The sequence below is a fragment of the Oncorhynchus mykiss genome, chromosome 22 (genome assembly GCF_013265735.2).
Source record: "Oncorhynchus mykiss isolate Arlee chromosome 22, USDA_OmykA_1.1, whole genome shotgun sequence".
Lineage (NCBI taxonomy): Eukaryota > Metazoa > Chordata > Actinopteri > Salmoniformes > Salmonidae > Oncorhynchus > Oncorhynchus mykiss.
Window position 1 is genome coordinate 28,036,909 of NC_048586.1, and position 17,486 is coordinate 28,054,394.

At 44.7% G+C, this 17,486-nt stretch overlaps 1 protein-coding gene across 1 annotated transcript; it reads left to right on the plus strand.

The window, feature by feature from the left end:
• The first annotated feature begins 8 nt into the window (after positions 1-8).
• On the plus strand, positions 9-15,111 carry LOC110501693. Its single transcript, XM_021579430.2, has 13 exons — positions 9-157; positions 1,033-1,178; positions 1,330-1,411; positions 1,499-1,634; positions 1,740-1,942; positions 2,062-2,198; positions 7,091-7,232; positions 7,335-7,616; positions 7,871-9,082; positions 9,192-9,958; positions 10,161-10,568; positions 12,940-13,889; positions 14,360-15,111. The coding sequence occupies exons 1-13, from the start codon at positions 35-37 to the stop codon at positions 14,362-14,364; spliced, it is 4,593 nt and encodes a 1,530-aa protein (XP_021435105.2). The 5' UTR covers positions 9-34; the 3' UTR covers positions 14,365-15,111.
• Positions 15,112-17,486: the final 2,375 nt, after the last annotated feature.

Sequence of the window (17,486 nt, forward strand, 5' to 3'; positions counted from 1 at the left end):
GGCTCTTTGATAGGCGCAAGGTGAACAAGCCAGTATGGCGGAGGAGGAAAGTGATTTGGAAACAGACAGACTAGAATTGAAACTGGAGACTTTGTACATATACTCTAACGACAACTGTTCAGTACAAAGCAAAGAATATTGCTCCGAGTTTTGTAAGGTAAGCTAAACCAAGGCAATTTCTGGTTTTATCTGGGAGAGAGGCAAGGAGTAGTGTGCTTCCGCCAAGCTAACGTTAGCTAGCTAGTTAGCCAGTTGCTCATCAGTACAAAGCAAGGTAAAGTAGCCCAGCTAACTAACGTCAGTAGCTAAAGTAATTATCTAACTTAATAGCTAAAAGATACATATACTAGCTAGCATTAATAACAAATTCAGTCAACCCACGCCGGCCTAGAGTTACTATTTTATTTAGCTAACTTAACTAGCTAACTTTAGCTTGCTAACGTTCCTATTTCAATGTGAAGTTGCAAGCTACTATAGTTAACTAGAATTACTAGCTAGCATGCAAATGCAAAACTGTTTGCCTATTAGTGTGAAGTAACCTTAGTCCACCGATTGTGTATACTAGATAACAAACTGGAATAAATTATAACAGGCTCTAAACGTTTTTCCTCGCTAGCATGCTAAACCAGTGTTTACATTTAGCCAGTTGGCTAATGATAGGCTAGCTAGTGAAGCTGTCGCATTGAATATAATAACGTATACTTGTTTGCAAAGAGAGCTAACTAGTTAGCAAGTTGTGTTTCGCACTCAGGAGGACCGGTTGAAATCTGCAACTATCTAATTAGCGACAAGCAATGAACCCCAATTCCAGTTAGCTACCATATAACGTTCCACGACACTTCACCGAAGCGTTCCTGTGACATTTGGCTTCAAATTCAGATAGCTAGCCAGCAGCCACACAGGTCTGCGCCGATCTCTACAATGCCGCACTGGGAAAAAGGTTGATCATATCAGTATTCAGGAACCACATCAAATAATCTGGACAGGAATTTGTACCTGAATCACACCCCCTGTATCTGTCTCCCTGTCTAGCTGGTGGAGGAGCATACAGAGAGATGGCAGGTGCCGCTGCCCCAGCTGAAGGTGCTGCGGACAGCTCTTACCTGCTTCACCAGAGCCACTGCTGCCTACCCCGATGACTGTCAGCATGTCAGTTACGCTCTCAGCAGTCTGGCCTTGTAAGCACTTATTAATATGGTTCTTACACTTTTATGCAGACTCAAACTGTGCTGTGTTGACTTGGATATGTATTTTCTACATTGTACAATCCTTCATGACTCGTCTCTAAAGTCGAGCAGAACTGGCCCAATGCATATGTCACGTTTTCAGGAGCTTCTTTGAGCTGATGCTGTTCTTCGGTAAAGAGGAGTGCCAGGAGGCCCCCTTGAAGGACATACTAGCCTCTTTTCAGGTGAGGCCAACTGTGATGTAGCATATTTGTTCATACAGAGTGAAACCATGCTGATCATGTGGTGTGTTAACATCTCCTCCTCTGTAGGCCTGCCACCGCCGCCTGCTGAGACACAGGAACGTCTACCTGCTACAAGTGAGGCAGGTGATCAAAGATGGCGGCCCCTGGGAGAGACCCACTCTGCAGGCCATCCTGAAAGACACAGTCCTCACACAGACAGAAGGTACCTTCACTACTTTTTTTTAGCTTGTTAGTTCTCTATGCATTTCTTATTCTCTCTCGTCTCCTCACTCTCTGCTCTCACTTTCCCTCGCTCTCCCCGGTACAGTGGAGAAGTATCTGAGCTCGGAGAAGCCAGTGTTCTTTGAGCTGCGTGTGCGATACCTGCAGGCCTGTGAGCGCGTGCAGGAGGCCATGGCCCTGGCTAAGAGTTGTCTGGAGCACCCAGAGGTGGGGAGGCACCTGTTCTTCCACCAGGCCTACCTCACCTGCCTGTACAAGGCCTCACTGCATGAACACCTGCTCAAGGAGGTACAGTCACTACCTAGAACTACCTTTCACTCGGTATCTTCAGACAGACTCTAATCAGAGTGGACTGAAAGACAATAAACATAATCGGAGAGGATTCATGGTTGTGTTTCCTCCCTCAGGTGGCTGAGATAGATGGCAGAGACGCAGTAGAGATAATCTGTAACGCAGAGAGCCAGGAGAAAGAAGAGCTGCTGCTCTCTCTTTGCAAAGCCTTCCTCAGTCAACAGCTCAACAACGGAGACATGTACTACATCTGGTCAGTAACACTGTGATATATATGTACTACATCTGGTCAGTAACACTGTGATATATATGTACTACATCTGGTCAGTAACACTGTGATATACAGTGCCTTGCGAAAGTATTCGGCCCCCTTGAACTTTGCGACCTTTTGCCACATTTCAGGCTTCAAACATAAAGATATAAAATTATATTTTTTTGTGAAGAATCAACAACAAGTGGGACACAATCATGAAGTGGAACGACATTTATTGGATATTTCAAACTTTTTTAACAAATCAAAAACTGAAAAATTGGGCGTGCAAAATTATCCAGCCCCTTTACTTTCAGTGCAGCAAACTCTCTCCAGAAGTTCAGTGAGGATCTCTGAATGATCCAATGTTGACCTAAATGACTAATGATGATAAATACAATCCACCTGTGTGTAATCAAGTCTCCGTATAAATGCACCTGCACTGTGATAGTCTCAGAGGTCCGTTAAAAGCGCAGAGAGCATCATGAAGAACAAGGAACACACCAGGCAGGTCCGAGATACTGTTGTGAAGAAGTTTAAAGCCGGATTTGGATACAAAAAGATTTCCCAAGCTTTAAACATCCCAAGGAGCACTGTGCAAGCGATAATATTGAAATGGAAGGAGTATCAGACCACTGCAAATCTACCAAGACCTGGCCGTCCCTCTAAACTTTCAGCTCATACAAGGAGAAGACTGATCAGAGATGCAGCCAAGAGGCCCATGATCACTCTGGATGAACTGCAGAGATCTACAGCTGAGGTGGGAGACTCTGTCCATAGGACAACAATCAGTCGTATATTGCACAAATCTGGCCTTTATGGAAGAGTGGCAAGAAGAAAGCCATTTCTTAAAGATATCCATAAAAAGTGTTGTTTAAAGTTTGCCACAAGCCACCTGGGAGACACACCAAACATGTGGAAGAAGGTGCTCTGGTCAGATGAAACCAAAATTGAACTTTTTGGCAACAATGCAAAACTTTAAGTTTGGCGTAAAAGCAACACAGCTCATCACCCTGAACACACCATCCCCACTGTCAAACATGGTGGTGGCAGCATCATGGTTTGGGCCTGCTTTTCTTCAGCAGGGACAGTGAAGATGGTTAAAATTGATGGGAAGATGGATGGAGCCAAATACAGGACCATTCTGGAAGAAAACCTGATGTAGTCTGCAAAAGACCTGAGACTGGGACGGAGATTTGTCTTCCAACAAGACAATGGTCCAAAACATAAAGCAAAATCTACAATGGAATGGTTCAAAAATGAACATATCCAGGTGTTAGAATGGCCAAGTCAAAGTCCAGACCTGAATCCAATCGAGAATCTGTGGAAAGAACTGAAAACTGCTGTTCACAAATGCTCTCCATCCAACCTCACATGAGCTCGAGCTGTTTTGCAAGGAGGAATGGGAAAAAATGTCAGTCTCTCGATGTGCAAAACTGATAGAGACATACCCCAAGCGACTTACAGCTGTAATCGCAGCAAAAGGTGGCGCTACAAAGTATTAACTTAAGGGGGCTGAATAATTTTGCACGCCCAATTTTTCAGTTTTTGATTTGTTAAAAAAGTTTGAAATATCCAATAAATGTCGTTCCACTTCATGATTGTGTCCCACTTGTTGTTGATTCTTCACAAAAAAATATAATTTTATATCTTTATGTTTGAAGCCTGAAATGTGGCAAAAGGTCGCAAAGTTCAAGGGGGCCGAATACTTTCGCAAGGCACTGTATATGTACTACATCTGGTCAGTAACACTGTGATATATATATGTACTACATCTGGTCATTAACACCGTGTACTACATCTGGTCATTAACACCGTGTACTACATCTGGTCATTAACACCATGTACTACATCTGGTCATTAACACCATGTACTACATCTGGTCATTAACACTGTGATATATATACATACATACATACATACATACATACATACTGCTCAAAAAAATATAGGGAACACTTAAACAACACAATGTAACTCCAAGTCAATCACACTTCTGTGAAATCAAACTGTCTACTTAGGAAGCAACACTGATTGACAATAAATTTCACATGCTGTTGTGCAAATGGAATAGACAACAGGTGGAAATTATAGGCAATTAGCAAGACACCCGCAATAAAGGAGTGGTTCTGCAGGTGATAACCACAGACCACTTCTCAGTTCCTATGCTTCCTGGCTGATTTTTTTGGTCACTTTTGAATGCTGGCGGTGCTTTCACTCTAGTGGTAGCATGAGACGGAGTCTACAACCCACACAAGTGGCTCAGGTAGTGCAGCTCATCCAGGATGGCACATCAATGCGAGCTGTGGCAAGAAGGTTTGCTGTGTCTGTCAGCGTAGTGTCCAGAGCATGGAGGCGCTACCAGGAGACAGGCCAGTACATCAGGAGATGTGGAGGAGGCCGTAGGAGGGCAACAACCCAGCAGCAGGACCGCTACCTCCGCCTTTGTGACAAAATGACCTCCAGCAGGCCACAAATGTGCGTGTCTGCTCAAACGGGCAGAAACAGACTCCATGAGGGTGGTATGAGGGCCCGACGTCCCCAGGTGGGGGTTGTGCTAACAGCCCAACACCGTGCAGGACGTTTGGCATTTGCCAGAGAACACCAAGATTGGCAAATTCGCCACTGGTGCCCTGTGCTCTTCACAGATGAAAGCAGGTTCACACTGAGCACACGTGACAGTCTGGAGACGCTGTGGAGAACGTTCTGCTGCCTGCAACATCCTCCAGCATGACCGATTTGGCGGTGGGTCAGTCATGGTGTGGGGTGGCATTTCTTTGGGGGGCCGCACAGCCCTCCATGTGCTCGCCAGAGGTAGCCTGACTGCCATTAGATACCGAGATGAGATCCTAAGACCCCTTGTGAGACCATATGCTGGTGCGGTTGGCCCTGGGTTCCTCCTAATGCAAGACAATGCTAGACCTCATGTGGCTGGAGTGTGTCAGCAGTTCCTGCAAGAGGAAGGCATTGATGCTATGGACTGGCCCGTCCGTTCCCCAGACCTGAATCCAATTGAGCACATCTGGGACATCATGTCTCGCTCCATCCACCAACGCCAAGTTGCACCACAGACTGTCCAGGAGTTGGCGGATGCTTTAGTCCAGGTCTGGGAGGAGATCCCTCAGGAGACCATCCGCCACCTCATCAGGAGCATGCCCAGGCGTTGTAGGGAGGTCATACAGGCACGTGGAGGCCACACACACTGCTGAGCCTCATTTTGACTTGTTTTAAGGACATTACATCAACGTTGGATCAGCCTGTAGTGTGGTTTTCCACTTTAATTGAGAGTGTGACTCCAAATCCAGACCTCCATGGGTTGATAAATTTGATTTCCATTGATAATTTGTGTGATTTTGTTGTCTGGTCATTAACACTGTGATATAAATACTACATGAAAGACATCTGGTCATTAACACTGATATACAGTGGGGAGAACAAGTATTTGATACACTGCCAATTTTGCAGGTTTTCCTATTTACAAAGCATGTAGAGGTCTGTATTTTTTATCATAGGTACACTTCAACTGTGAGAGACGGAATCTAAAACAAACATCCAGAAAATCACGTATGATTTTTAAGTAGTTATTTTGCATTTTATTGCATGACATAAGTATTTGATACATCAAAAAAGCACTTTGAGATGCTTCTTACGGAGCCACTCCTTAGTTGCCCTGGCTGTGTGTTTTGGGTCGTTGTCATGCTGGAAGACCCAGCCACGACCCATCTTCAATGCTCTTACTGGGGGAAGGAGGTTGTTGGCTCGCGATACATGGCCCGATCCATCCTCCCCTCAATACGGTGCAGTCGTCCTGTCCCCTTTGCAGAAAAGCATCCCCAAAGAATGATGATTCCACCTCCATGCTTCACGGTTTGGATGGTGTTCTTGGGGTTGTACTCATCCGTCTTCTTCCTCCAAACATGACGAGTTGAGTTTTTACCAAAAAGTTATATTTTGGTTTCATCTGACCATATGACATTCTCCCAATCTTCTTCTGGATCACCCAAATGCTCTCTAGCAAACTTCAGACGGGCCTGGACATGTACTGGCTTAAGCAGGGGGATACGTCTGGCACTGCAGGATTTGAGTCCCTGGTGGCGTAGTGTGTTACTGATTGTAGGCTTTGTTACTTTGGTCCCAGCTCTCTGCAGGTCATTCACTAGGTTCCCCCGTGTGGTTCTGGGATTTTTGCTCACCGTTCTTGTGGTCATTTTGACCCCACGAGGTGAGATCTTGCGTGGAGCCCCAGATCTAGGGAGATTATCAGTGGTCTTGTATGTCTTCCATTTCCTAATAATTGCTCCCACTGTTGATTTCTTCAAACCAAGCTGCTTACCTATTGCAGATTCAGTCTTCCCAGCCTGGTGCAGCTCTACAATTTTGTTTCTGGTGTCCTTTGACAGCTCTTTGGTCTTGGCCATAGTGGAGTTTGGAGTGTGACTGTTTGAGGTTGTGGACAGGTGTCTTTTATACTGATAACAAGTTCAAACAGGTGCCATTAATACAGGTAACGAGTGGAGGACAGAGGAGCCTCTTAAAGAAGTTGTTACAGGTCTGTGAGAGCCAGAAATCTTGCTTGTTTGTAGGGGACCAAATACTTACTTTTCACCATCATTTGCAAATAAATTCATTATTTTTTTCTCATTTCGTCTGTCATAGTTGAAGTGTACCTATGATGAAAATTACAGGCCTCTCTCCTTTTTAAGTGGGAGAACTTGCACAATTGGTGGCTGACTAAATACTTTTTTGCCCCACTGTATGTTACATCTGGTCATTAACACTGTGATATATATATATATATATACTACATGTGCTAAATCTGGTCAGAGCTCACCACTTTAAACAGGGATCCATGATGACACAGTATTGTAACATAATATAATGTTGCGTTGATACAGGGATCTGGTGTTCCTGTGGAGCAGACTGCACCTCAGGGCCCATCCCACTAAGCAGGGCTTCCTGTCTGAGTGTCACCAGCTGATGCTCTCCGCCATCAACGCCAGAGCCATCTTCCCCTTCATCAAAGTCATCACAGCAGAGGTGGGTGTATAGCCAACCACCATCAAGTTTACCTTGATTTAGAAACTTTGTTCTGTCATTTACACAATTCAATGTAACACATTGTTCTAATTTCTTTGCCAGATGGGTAGTGAGGGAGTGCCGCTATGTGTGGAGCTGTGTACTGCAGCATTGCAGACAGACCTCCAGTCTGACCCTGTGACTCGCAGCCTGTTGTGTAAGACCATCGCCTTCCTGCTCCCCCGCGACCTGGAGGTGTGCCGCCTCTGTGCCCTGCTGGTGTTCTGTCTGGAGCGCAGTGTGGAGGCCTACAAGACCGTGTATCTGCTCTACACACATCCAGACGAGGAGCCACACCCCCTCCACACTCCTGTCAAAACCAACATACGCTTCTATATCTTACAGGTCAGAGGCGCACCGGGTAGCTCGGAAATATGATGCCAAAGAATTTTGCTCAATTGCTAAATACGGCATCTAGAAAATACAGTAGATTATTGAAACATATACTCTGTCATAAAAAATACTTTTCTCTCTTGTCGAAATGACATAACGATAGACTGTTGTCCTGTATTTTGACTTGGCTTTGAATTTCCTCATTGAGGATGCATCTATTAATAATGTTATGTCTGTAACTGAAACTGTGCCTATCCCTGGTCCAGGTGCTGAAGGAAGGGCTGTTCTTCGACCCAGAGTTCTGGAACCTCCTGACCCTGAGAACCCACTGTTTGGAGCTTATGACTGACAAAGCCATGAGGGAGGCTCTCAATGAGGTGAAGGAGGAAGAGGATTTGGAGCAGGTAGAGGAGGAGTGGATACCAAGTTACTGGATGGAGGAGGAGACATGCAGGATACACACAGACACCTCCCACCTCCAACCACACACTAACACAGCACTGGAGAACTCTGAGACTGCAGGGCAGGAGCATGAGGAGGGAGAGTATGGGGATCCTCCTGAGTCACAGACAGATGACTTCCTAGTGAGGAGGAAGAGAAGGTGTAGGTCTGATGTTGACTATGCTGATGACCCAGACATTAAGTACTCCCTCAGACACAATCCCAGTTCTGGAAGCTCCACCAAGCTACCGGCCAATCGGCAGAGGGAATACCTGGCCAGACACGTGAAGAACAAGATCATGAAGAGACGCGGCAGGAAACCAAGATGGCTGCTCCTGGAGATGACCAGACAGACAGAGAATGTGTCCCCGGGGAGAAAAAGGGCGAGAGGGAAGGGAAGGGAGGGTAAAAGAGAGAAATGGGAAAGAGGAGAATGTAAGAGTGAGAGATGGGAGAGGGGAAAGGGGAGAAGAAAGCGAGGCGAAGGGGATGAGGGTAAAAAAGCGAGGAGGCAGGGAAGGGAAGGTAAGAGACCTTACCCCAGGACTATACGTGGCATGGAGCTGTCCTTCCCTGAAAATGAAGTGCCTGTGGATCAGGAGGTGGTACAGAATTGTGTAGAACCCAGTAATAGTGTTGCACTGCAGCACAGTGACGCAGAGAACTATGTCAACATGGGACTGCCTAATGGCCTACATGGTGAGAGACCGTTTGAGTATGAACCAGAGACAGAAATAGAGCTTTCAGAAGTAGAGCCTTCAGACATAAATCCTTTAGACTTAAAACCTTCAGTAGTAGAGCTTTCTGTTGTAGAGCCTTCTGTTGCTGAGCCTTCAGAAGTGAAGGTTTTCGAAGGTCCCAGTGAGCAGACCGACCCAGAGCTGGACGGCCCAGCTTTGGACATGGAGGAGTGTCCACTAACACTGTTCCACATCTATGCCAAATCCTCTAAAGGGACAGATGCTAAGGAATTACAACCTTTGACGGAAGGTAGTGATGTCACAGCGTTGGAGGCGGGACCGGACTCAAACACTCAGGTTAGTGTTATCTGAGGCAATGTTGTTTTGAGAAATTAATAATTGATGATAATCTATTGCAACTGTCCTATGAATATCACCTGTTAACAGCTTGTTTCTCCAACTCCAGGGTGAAGACACAAAGCCAGGCAAGGCTCCTGTCCGCTCCAAACACCTGCGCTTCCACTGCAACCACTGCCAAAAGCTCTTCAAGGGAGGCAACGTGGTGAGACACACCCTGGCCCACCTGAAGCTGAGGAAGACCAGGCTCAGCTGCGTCTTCTGTGGCAAACACTTCCAACGGTACAACCGTGCCAAGGAACACGTTCTAGAGCACGTAGAGGAACTGAGAACCACCACGCTCAATAGTAAGATCAAACCTGCTGTCAATGGAGATGCAAAACTGTCGGAGAACGTTAATCAAGCTTCGGAGAACGAGACTAAGCCCACTGAGAATGTGACAGAGCCCCCTGCTCCGATGGATCAGCCTCCCAAACCCAAACGTGTTAAAGCCAAGCCAGTGGTCAGCAAGCAGAGTAGAATCATTCAGAACCTGAGAAACCTGATCAGAAAGACCCAGAAGTGGAAAACGAACACGGACAACCAGGTGTCAGTGGAAGTGAAGGATGAACAGGTGACTGTGAAGGATAAGGTGGTGATTGTGAAAGAGGTGGTGCCTGGGGAGGAGACTGAGGGAGGAGAGAAGAATGAGTGTGAAGGAGAAGAGGAGGGGAAGCAGAAGCAGTACCACCTGTGTCCTGCGGAGGGCTGTGACAGCATCTTTATGAAGATAGGCCCATCGCTGCTGAGACACGCAGTCAACTACCACATGGAGGACGCAGCTGTCCTGGAGAAGACCTTCCAGTGGGGGAAGGGGAAGTGCCAGATCTGCCAGAGGTAAGAAGGGTCTTTCCCCACAGATTATTTTCCAGGTCAGGTGCGAAGGCACTCTGAACAACATGTAGGCCCCACCTAGACCAAAATTGTTAATTGGAACCAATAATAACTCTAAGGTGGGCTGCAACTGATCTCGGTGGGGGCGGGGGTTCTTACCATACAATGGTGTAATTTTGTCTCCATATTTTTTGTTGTGCCCCAGGCACCTGCTGGTGTTCGAGCACTACAGAGACCACATGAAGCTCCATGATGCTCCTCTGAAACAGGCGTGCCTCCACATGAGCTGTGGCCAGTGCTTCAAGACCTCCCAGGAGCTCAAAGACCACATGGACACCCACCGGCCACTCCGCGCCCCCTGTGGGTACTCCGGCTGTAGGGAAATCTTCTTTACCCTCCCCTCTCTCCACGGCCACGAGTGGAGACACTACACCCAGCCCCAGTCTAAAGATGAGCTGGAGCAGGGCGCTACCAAAGAGCTGAGCCCTAAGGGCGAGGCCTCCTGGAAACAGAGGGTGAAGAGCCATAATGTGACAGTGCACGGGTGGAAGGAAACGCCTATTCCCAAATCCAGGCGCTCTGATCCTCACATGAAGTGCATTTACTGTAACAGGTAAAAGAGTGAGACTCTCTACACTACTGTCAAATTATTTTTATCACAGCAACATTTCAACCATGAGGTCTTCATCATGCTAGGCCTGAGACACGACTTGCAGAAGCTAGTGAGAACACCCCATTTTTACTGCTCTCCAGTATTAGGCTTCATCTGTGTCCTGGGAACTAGCCCATAGATGGTTTAGCCGGTAAATTAAATAACCCCCTATGGTCGATGTCCGTGCCCCTGCGGAAATCTAATTAGCATAATATCAAAATCCCCAGATTTCTGCGTCTCAAGCCACCGCAACCTCCTATATAACACTTCTGCATCTGTGGAGGAAGGTGATAGGGCTAGTGCTGTGTTTGTCAGACCATGAGACAACCCGAAAATAGGTCTTCTCACAAAATTATCTGTAGCGTCTGAACGGTTTGGCCTACAAACTATAATGACCCCTCTATGATGAGACTCTCACTAAGGTGTTCTCCGTTTTGCTTTACGACCCCCACAAGCGTCTTGGGACTCGTCTGAAGTCGGTACAGCCATTCTGCCAACTTCTGTCTGTAGCGTCCGAACAGTTTGGGCTACACACTAATACGACCCCTCTGTGTAAAGGTGAGACGAACACGTACAGTACCAGTCAAAAGTTTGGACACACCAGTTTTTCTTAATTGTTTACTATTTTCTACATTGTAGAATAATAGTGACGACATCGAAACTATGAAATAACACATGGAATCATGTAGTACCCAAAAAAAGTAGCCACCCTTTGCCTTGATGACAGCTTTGCACACTCTTGGCATTCTCTTAACCAGCTTCATGAGGTAGTCACCTGGAATGCATTTCAATTAACAGATGTGCCTTGTTAAAAGTTCATTTGTGGAATTTCTTTCCTCAATGCGTTTGAGCCAATCAGTTGTCTTGTGACAAGGAATGGGTGGTATACAGAAGATAGCCAGCCCTATTTCGTAAAAGATCAAGTCCATATTATGGCAAGAACAGCTAAAATAAGCAAAGCAAAACGACAATTCATGAAACTGGCTCTCGTGAGGACCACCGCAGGAAAGGAATACCCAGAGTTACCTCTGCTACAGAGGAGAAGACCTATTTTCACTCTTTTACCTGAGATTGCAGTCCAAATAAATGCTTCGCAGAGTTCAAGTAACAGATCTCGACATCAACTGTTTAGAGGCGACTGTACGAATTAGGCCTTCATGGTTGAATTGCTGCAAAGAAACCGCAACAATAAGAAGATACTTGCTTGCGCCAAGAAACACAAGCAGTGGAAATCTGTCCTTTGGTCTGGAGTCCAAATTAGAGATTTTTAGTTCCAACCTCCATGTCTTTGAGACACAGTGTAGGTGAACGGATGATCTCTGCATGTGTGGTTCCCACTGTGAAGCATGGAGGAGGTGGGGGTATTTAACCAGGCAAGTCCGTTAAGAACAAATTCTTATTTACAATGACTGCCAAACCCTAAACAGGACAATGCTGGGCCAATTGTGCGGCGCCATATGGGACTCCCAATGACAGCCGGATGTGATAGAGCCCGGGATCGAACCAGGGTCTGTAGTGACACCTCTAGCACTGAGATGCAGTGCCTTAGACCGCTGCGCCACTCGGGAGCTTCAAGGAGAGTGATGGAGTGCTGCATCAGATGACCTGGGCTTCTCAATCACCTGACCTCAAGCCAATTGAGATGAGTTGGACTGCAGAGTGAAGGAAAAGCAGCCAACAAGTGATCAGCATTCGTGGGAACTCCTTCAAGAATGTTGGCTAAGCATTCCTCATGAAGCTGGTTGAGAGCATGCCAAGAGTGTGCAAAGGGTGGCTACTTTGAAGAATAACAAAATATTTGATTCCATATGTGTTATTTCATAGTTTTAATGTCTTCACTATTAATCTACAATGTAGAAAACAGTCAAAATAAATAGAACCTTGAATGAGTAGGTGTGTCCAAACTTTTGACTGGTACTGTACATGTCGGTTGTTTTGATCTCGGACACCCACAGGCCTCACAAGACTCATCTGAAGGTCCCCCGATACCAGTCAAATTTGTTTAGATTTTTTTTGTTTGGGGTGGGGGGGAACGACTGTTGTTCCATGTAGTGCATCTGTTATTCAATGCGTTTGTATGGGATAATAGCAGTATAACCAAAAACATTTGCATAAAATAATGAAAAAACATTATTGTGGGGATACTTCAAGGAGTCTTACAATTCTAAATCAGATAGCAAAATTATCCTTGGTTTGACCTACTTTAAACAATTACATATAGCCAAGTAGTACCCACCCCACCCCCTGCTCAGTTTAGACAGAGCTTAGAGTCTTATGGGTTAAGGCCTGGTGAAAATGTTGTTGCTTATGTCCATATCTTTTTTTGTTCCAGGTACCTGTGGAACTACCAGCACTTCCTAGACCACATGAAGATCCATGATGATCCTCTAAAACAGGTGTGTCTCCATCAGAACTGTGGCCAACGCTTTTCCAGAACCCACCTGCTCTGGGAGCACATGGAGACCCACCGGCCTCTCCAGGCCCTCTGTGGGTACTCCGGCTGTAGGCTGATCTTCTCACGCCTCCCCTCTCTCCATGACCACGAGTGGAGGCACTACACTCAGGGCCAGCCTAAAGATGAGCCGACAGAGGAGCAGAGCGCTACCAAAGAGGGGCAGACTCTGGAATCAAACCTCAACAGTAAAAACAATGACGGCCCTGTGGCGACTCCAGGCACTGGTGCTGTCACCAGACCTCCCAGTGACTGCACACACAAACTAATCAACGGCCATGATGGAGAGGACCAGAAAGACCAAGCACCTGAGACATATGTCCCTGCCACCAATACCACCTTCCCCACACAACCCCATCCCAGTCTCGTCCAAAACCTCACTGAGTCAACGACCATGAGGGATGTGGACAATATCGTCACTTTGGCTCAGGTGATGCCTTGCGGAGGGGAACCAGTTATTGCGGAACATAAGACCTTCAAACCAGAGGATCCTTCCTACTTACCCCTGGCCAAAGCCCCCCTCATCCGCCCGCCCCCCTCTACATACCTGACCGAGGCAGCCCTCAGCATGCGCAAGCGCAGGAAACCCAACGAGGTCACTTCCTGTGGGGCTGGCAAGAAGAATAAGGCTACAGTAAAGAGGCACGTGGTGGGGAGGAAGAATGCGTTGCAGGAGGTGGTGGCTGAGAAGGAGGTAGAGGATGATGGCCCCCCTCAAAGACAGCGCTGCTCCAAGTGTTTCTCCTCTTTCCCTAGTCCAGAGGAACTGAAGAGACACCTCTCCCAAAACACCTGCTCCTCCCTCTTCAACTTTGACTCTGATGATGACAGTAAGTAGCACACATCTTATTCACAGAATTTGTGGAGAAATAAAAAAATATATATATTTTTTTGTTGGTATGTTAAAGCTTTACTCAGAAATGAAGGGAATTAGGTGGAGGGAAATTAAAGAAATTAGGTGGAGGGAAATGAAGGGAATTAGGTGGGGAGACGGGCAAGTGGAGAAAGTGAAGGGTGGATGCAGGGATTGAACCCTGGTCTCCGGTATGAGCTTGAACATGTGTTGCATGTGCCAGGGAGTGTTACCACTGCATCACAGTTTTGCACATGAAATCTAAATTCTTACAACAGAATATCGAAAGGGAGAGTTTTGAAACGGCATCAACTTGGTCAACAAACATTTCCGCTTATTTGTAGCAGCTGCTTATATAAATATAATTTGCATAGTGATGCGACACATTTAGTTTGTAAAGCAACTATTTGTTTATGCAAATATTTATTTAAATATTTTCCTTTCCAGGTTAGTGGTAAAGAGGAATGGGAGTGAAATGATGTTCAGAAAAATGTTTTGTTGGTGTTCGAGCACTACAGAGACCACACGACACTCCAGGATGCTCCTCTCAGAAAACAGGTGGAGACTTGTCTATCTGTACTCTCTGAACTGGGCCTAACACAGGCACTGTTAGCACCCAGTCGGCTCTGAGAGCTGTAGGGCCAGTGTCATGGCACACTATAATACTGGTCACTAAAAATACAACACAACTCTGGAGTAAGTGTTATTACCACAATACACTGTACATAGGTCTAGACCGAACAGTATTGCATTTCAGTCATTGACACGACTTTGTTTCAACAAGTCTTATTTGCTTTAAAATCATAGTATGACGAATCACTCTAGGTTACTAATAGTGTTTCAAAAGTACTTCTAATTATGTTCTGTTTGGCATACATTTTTGTTCAGTGTTTTAAGACTTTTTCTAATGACAAAAGAGATGGTTTCACAATGTATTAGAAATTGGTAATCTATGCATTTGATGAGAAATATTTTGTAAAAGAGCATCAAAATGAATTTGAGAATAAAAATCACTGAAGAACCCATAATGTGATAAACGATGTGCACTTACCTGCATTCGTCGTTTATTTATATGTACGAATGTTGATATATTTATTAGGTTTGTACTTAATGTAAATATCCTTCTCAATTCAACTCTATTTTTCTTAAAGAAAAATGTATGACTTGTTTTCAATAAACAATTTACAGTATGAACCAAAGAAGTGGTTAACTGCTGGTTATTTACTAACAAGTTAATACTATCTGGGTCAATAAGGGAGAGAATAACAAACAGTGAACTATAAGAAATTACTTATTTCAGATTACAAATTGCATAATTTATCTTAAAATGATTGCTTTAGTTGTTGGTCATAGTTCGATCCAAGCAAAAGCCATGACAGTGTTGATCTCTACAGGTTTGCATCATATATTTTTTTTTGACAAGTGCAAAGGCCGATGAGTTGAGTTTAGGGAAGTGGAGTAGTGAGAGTAGACTGAGCTCTCCTTTTAGGGATTGCTCCAGAGGTCAAGCTCATTGCAGATACATGAAACACCACTAAAGCAGTGTCCATTACTGCTCCTGGAGCTACTGTAATCAAGGTCTTGTTAAGAAGCTCCAACAGATATGGCAGGGCTAGAACAAAAGCTAGTAGTATGGAGTACTAGTAGCTGTGCCCTGTGGTTAGGAGTAGTTGGAATAGGAGAGCTAGCTATAGATGTGGCCAGGGTCAGAAATTCTCTCTCAGGGTTAGAAACAAATTGGCTAGAGAACAGGGTGCTATCATACCCTAACTACAGGCTTCATGATCAGAGCATACAGTAATACATGCATCAAACAAACTAACACATTCCAGTCATTGTAACATGTATTTCAGTGAGTGAATGAGACACTAAAAGTACTAACGCCTAGTAATAATTATAGACAGTATCTAGGGTTGGCTTTGACCAGTTGAGTTATTCCTCTCACTAAACTAAAGACTGTTTCACTAGAGGTACAGCAAGTCTCTCACAGACAGAAACCCAACAAACAAAGCCAAACATGGGAGATGGAGCAAATGTTTACGCTACATCAGCATTTGACATAAAAATAGTACAGTACTCTCTACAGGTCTGTGTATGGTACAGACAGTACATGTTCAAGTGATATCATGTTCTCCAGATTTTGCTCACACAGGAAGCCCTCCTCCCATTGCATCATTGTGCAGCTGACCAGAGATAAAAACAAGTGCATTGTGTGAAGCAAGGGAGACATACCACTCTGTTGTTGTACCGTGGGAGAGTTCTCGAAACAGATGGGCTTGAAGAGACACTGCTGCTACACAGTACCGAGCTCTTTCTAGAGAGCAGTGTACTGACAGTGATCTGGTACCTGGCTACACAGAAAGCAGCTACATCTGGTGTGCATGAAACCATTTGGGACAAAAGTTTTACTGAACACATCTTTTTATAGATATGGGCCATTTTTTTCTCTTGTTAGAAAAAGTACAATTGTGTCCAGTAAGTGTTCAATTGGATCATAGACACACATTGAATTATTCAAGCCTTCCTATCAGATACAGTATCAAGAAATATATTTATCATCAATACTAACATTTATTTATAATAAATAGGTGCATGCTAAAATGCAACATTAGCACTTTCAAATGGGTGACCCATTAAGATGAAGTAAAACCAGGATAAAGGTATGCAGTGCATTGGGATTCAGACTCACTTTTTCTGTATTTTGTTATGTTTCAGCCTTATTCTAAACCCTCATCAATCTACACATAATACCACATAATGACAAAGCGAAAACAGGTTCTTAGACATTTTTGCAAATGTATTAAAATTAAAAACAGGAATACCTTCTTTACATAAGTATTTAGACCCTTTGCTATGAGACTTGAAATTGAGCTCAGGCGCATCCTGTTTCCATTGATCATTCTTATGATGTTTCTACAGCTTGATTGAAGCCCACCAGTGGTAAATTAATTTGATTGGACATGATTTGACATGGCATGTCAGAGTAAAAACCAAGCCACGAGGTCAAAGAATTAAAATCAAATCAAATTTTATTGGTCACATACATCTAGTGAAATGCTTATGCTTCTAGATCCGACAGTGCAGCAGTATCTAACGGGTAATATGATATCTAACAAATTCCACAACAAAACCTAATATCTAACAATTCCACAACAAAACCTAATACACACAGTCTAGTAAAGGAATGGGATAAGAATATATAAATATACAATTATATGAATGAACAGTGACAGAGCGTCTAAGACGCAATAGATAGTACAGTATATACATATGAGATGTAATGCGAGATATGTAAACATTCTTAAAGTGGCTTCATTAAAGTGTTCCATTTATTAAAGTGGCCAATGATATTAGGTCTGTAGGTAGGCAGCCGTCTCTCTGTGCTAGTGATGGCTGTTTAACATTCTGAAGGCCTTGAGATAGATGTTTTTCAATCTCTTTGTCTCAGCTTTGATGCACCTGTACTGACCTCACCTTCTGGATGGAAACAGGGTGAACAGGCAGTTGCTTGGGTGGTAATTGTCCTTGAATAACTTTTTTGCCTTCCTGTGACATCGGGTGTTGTAGGTGTCCT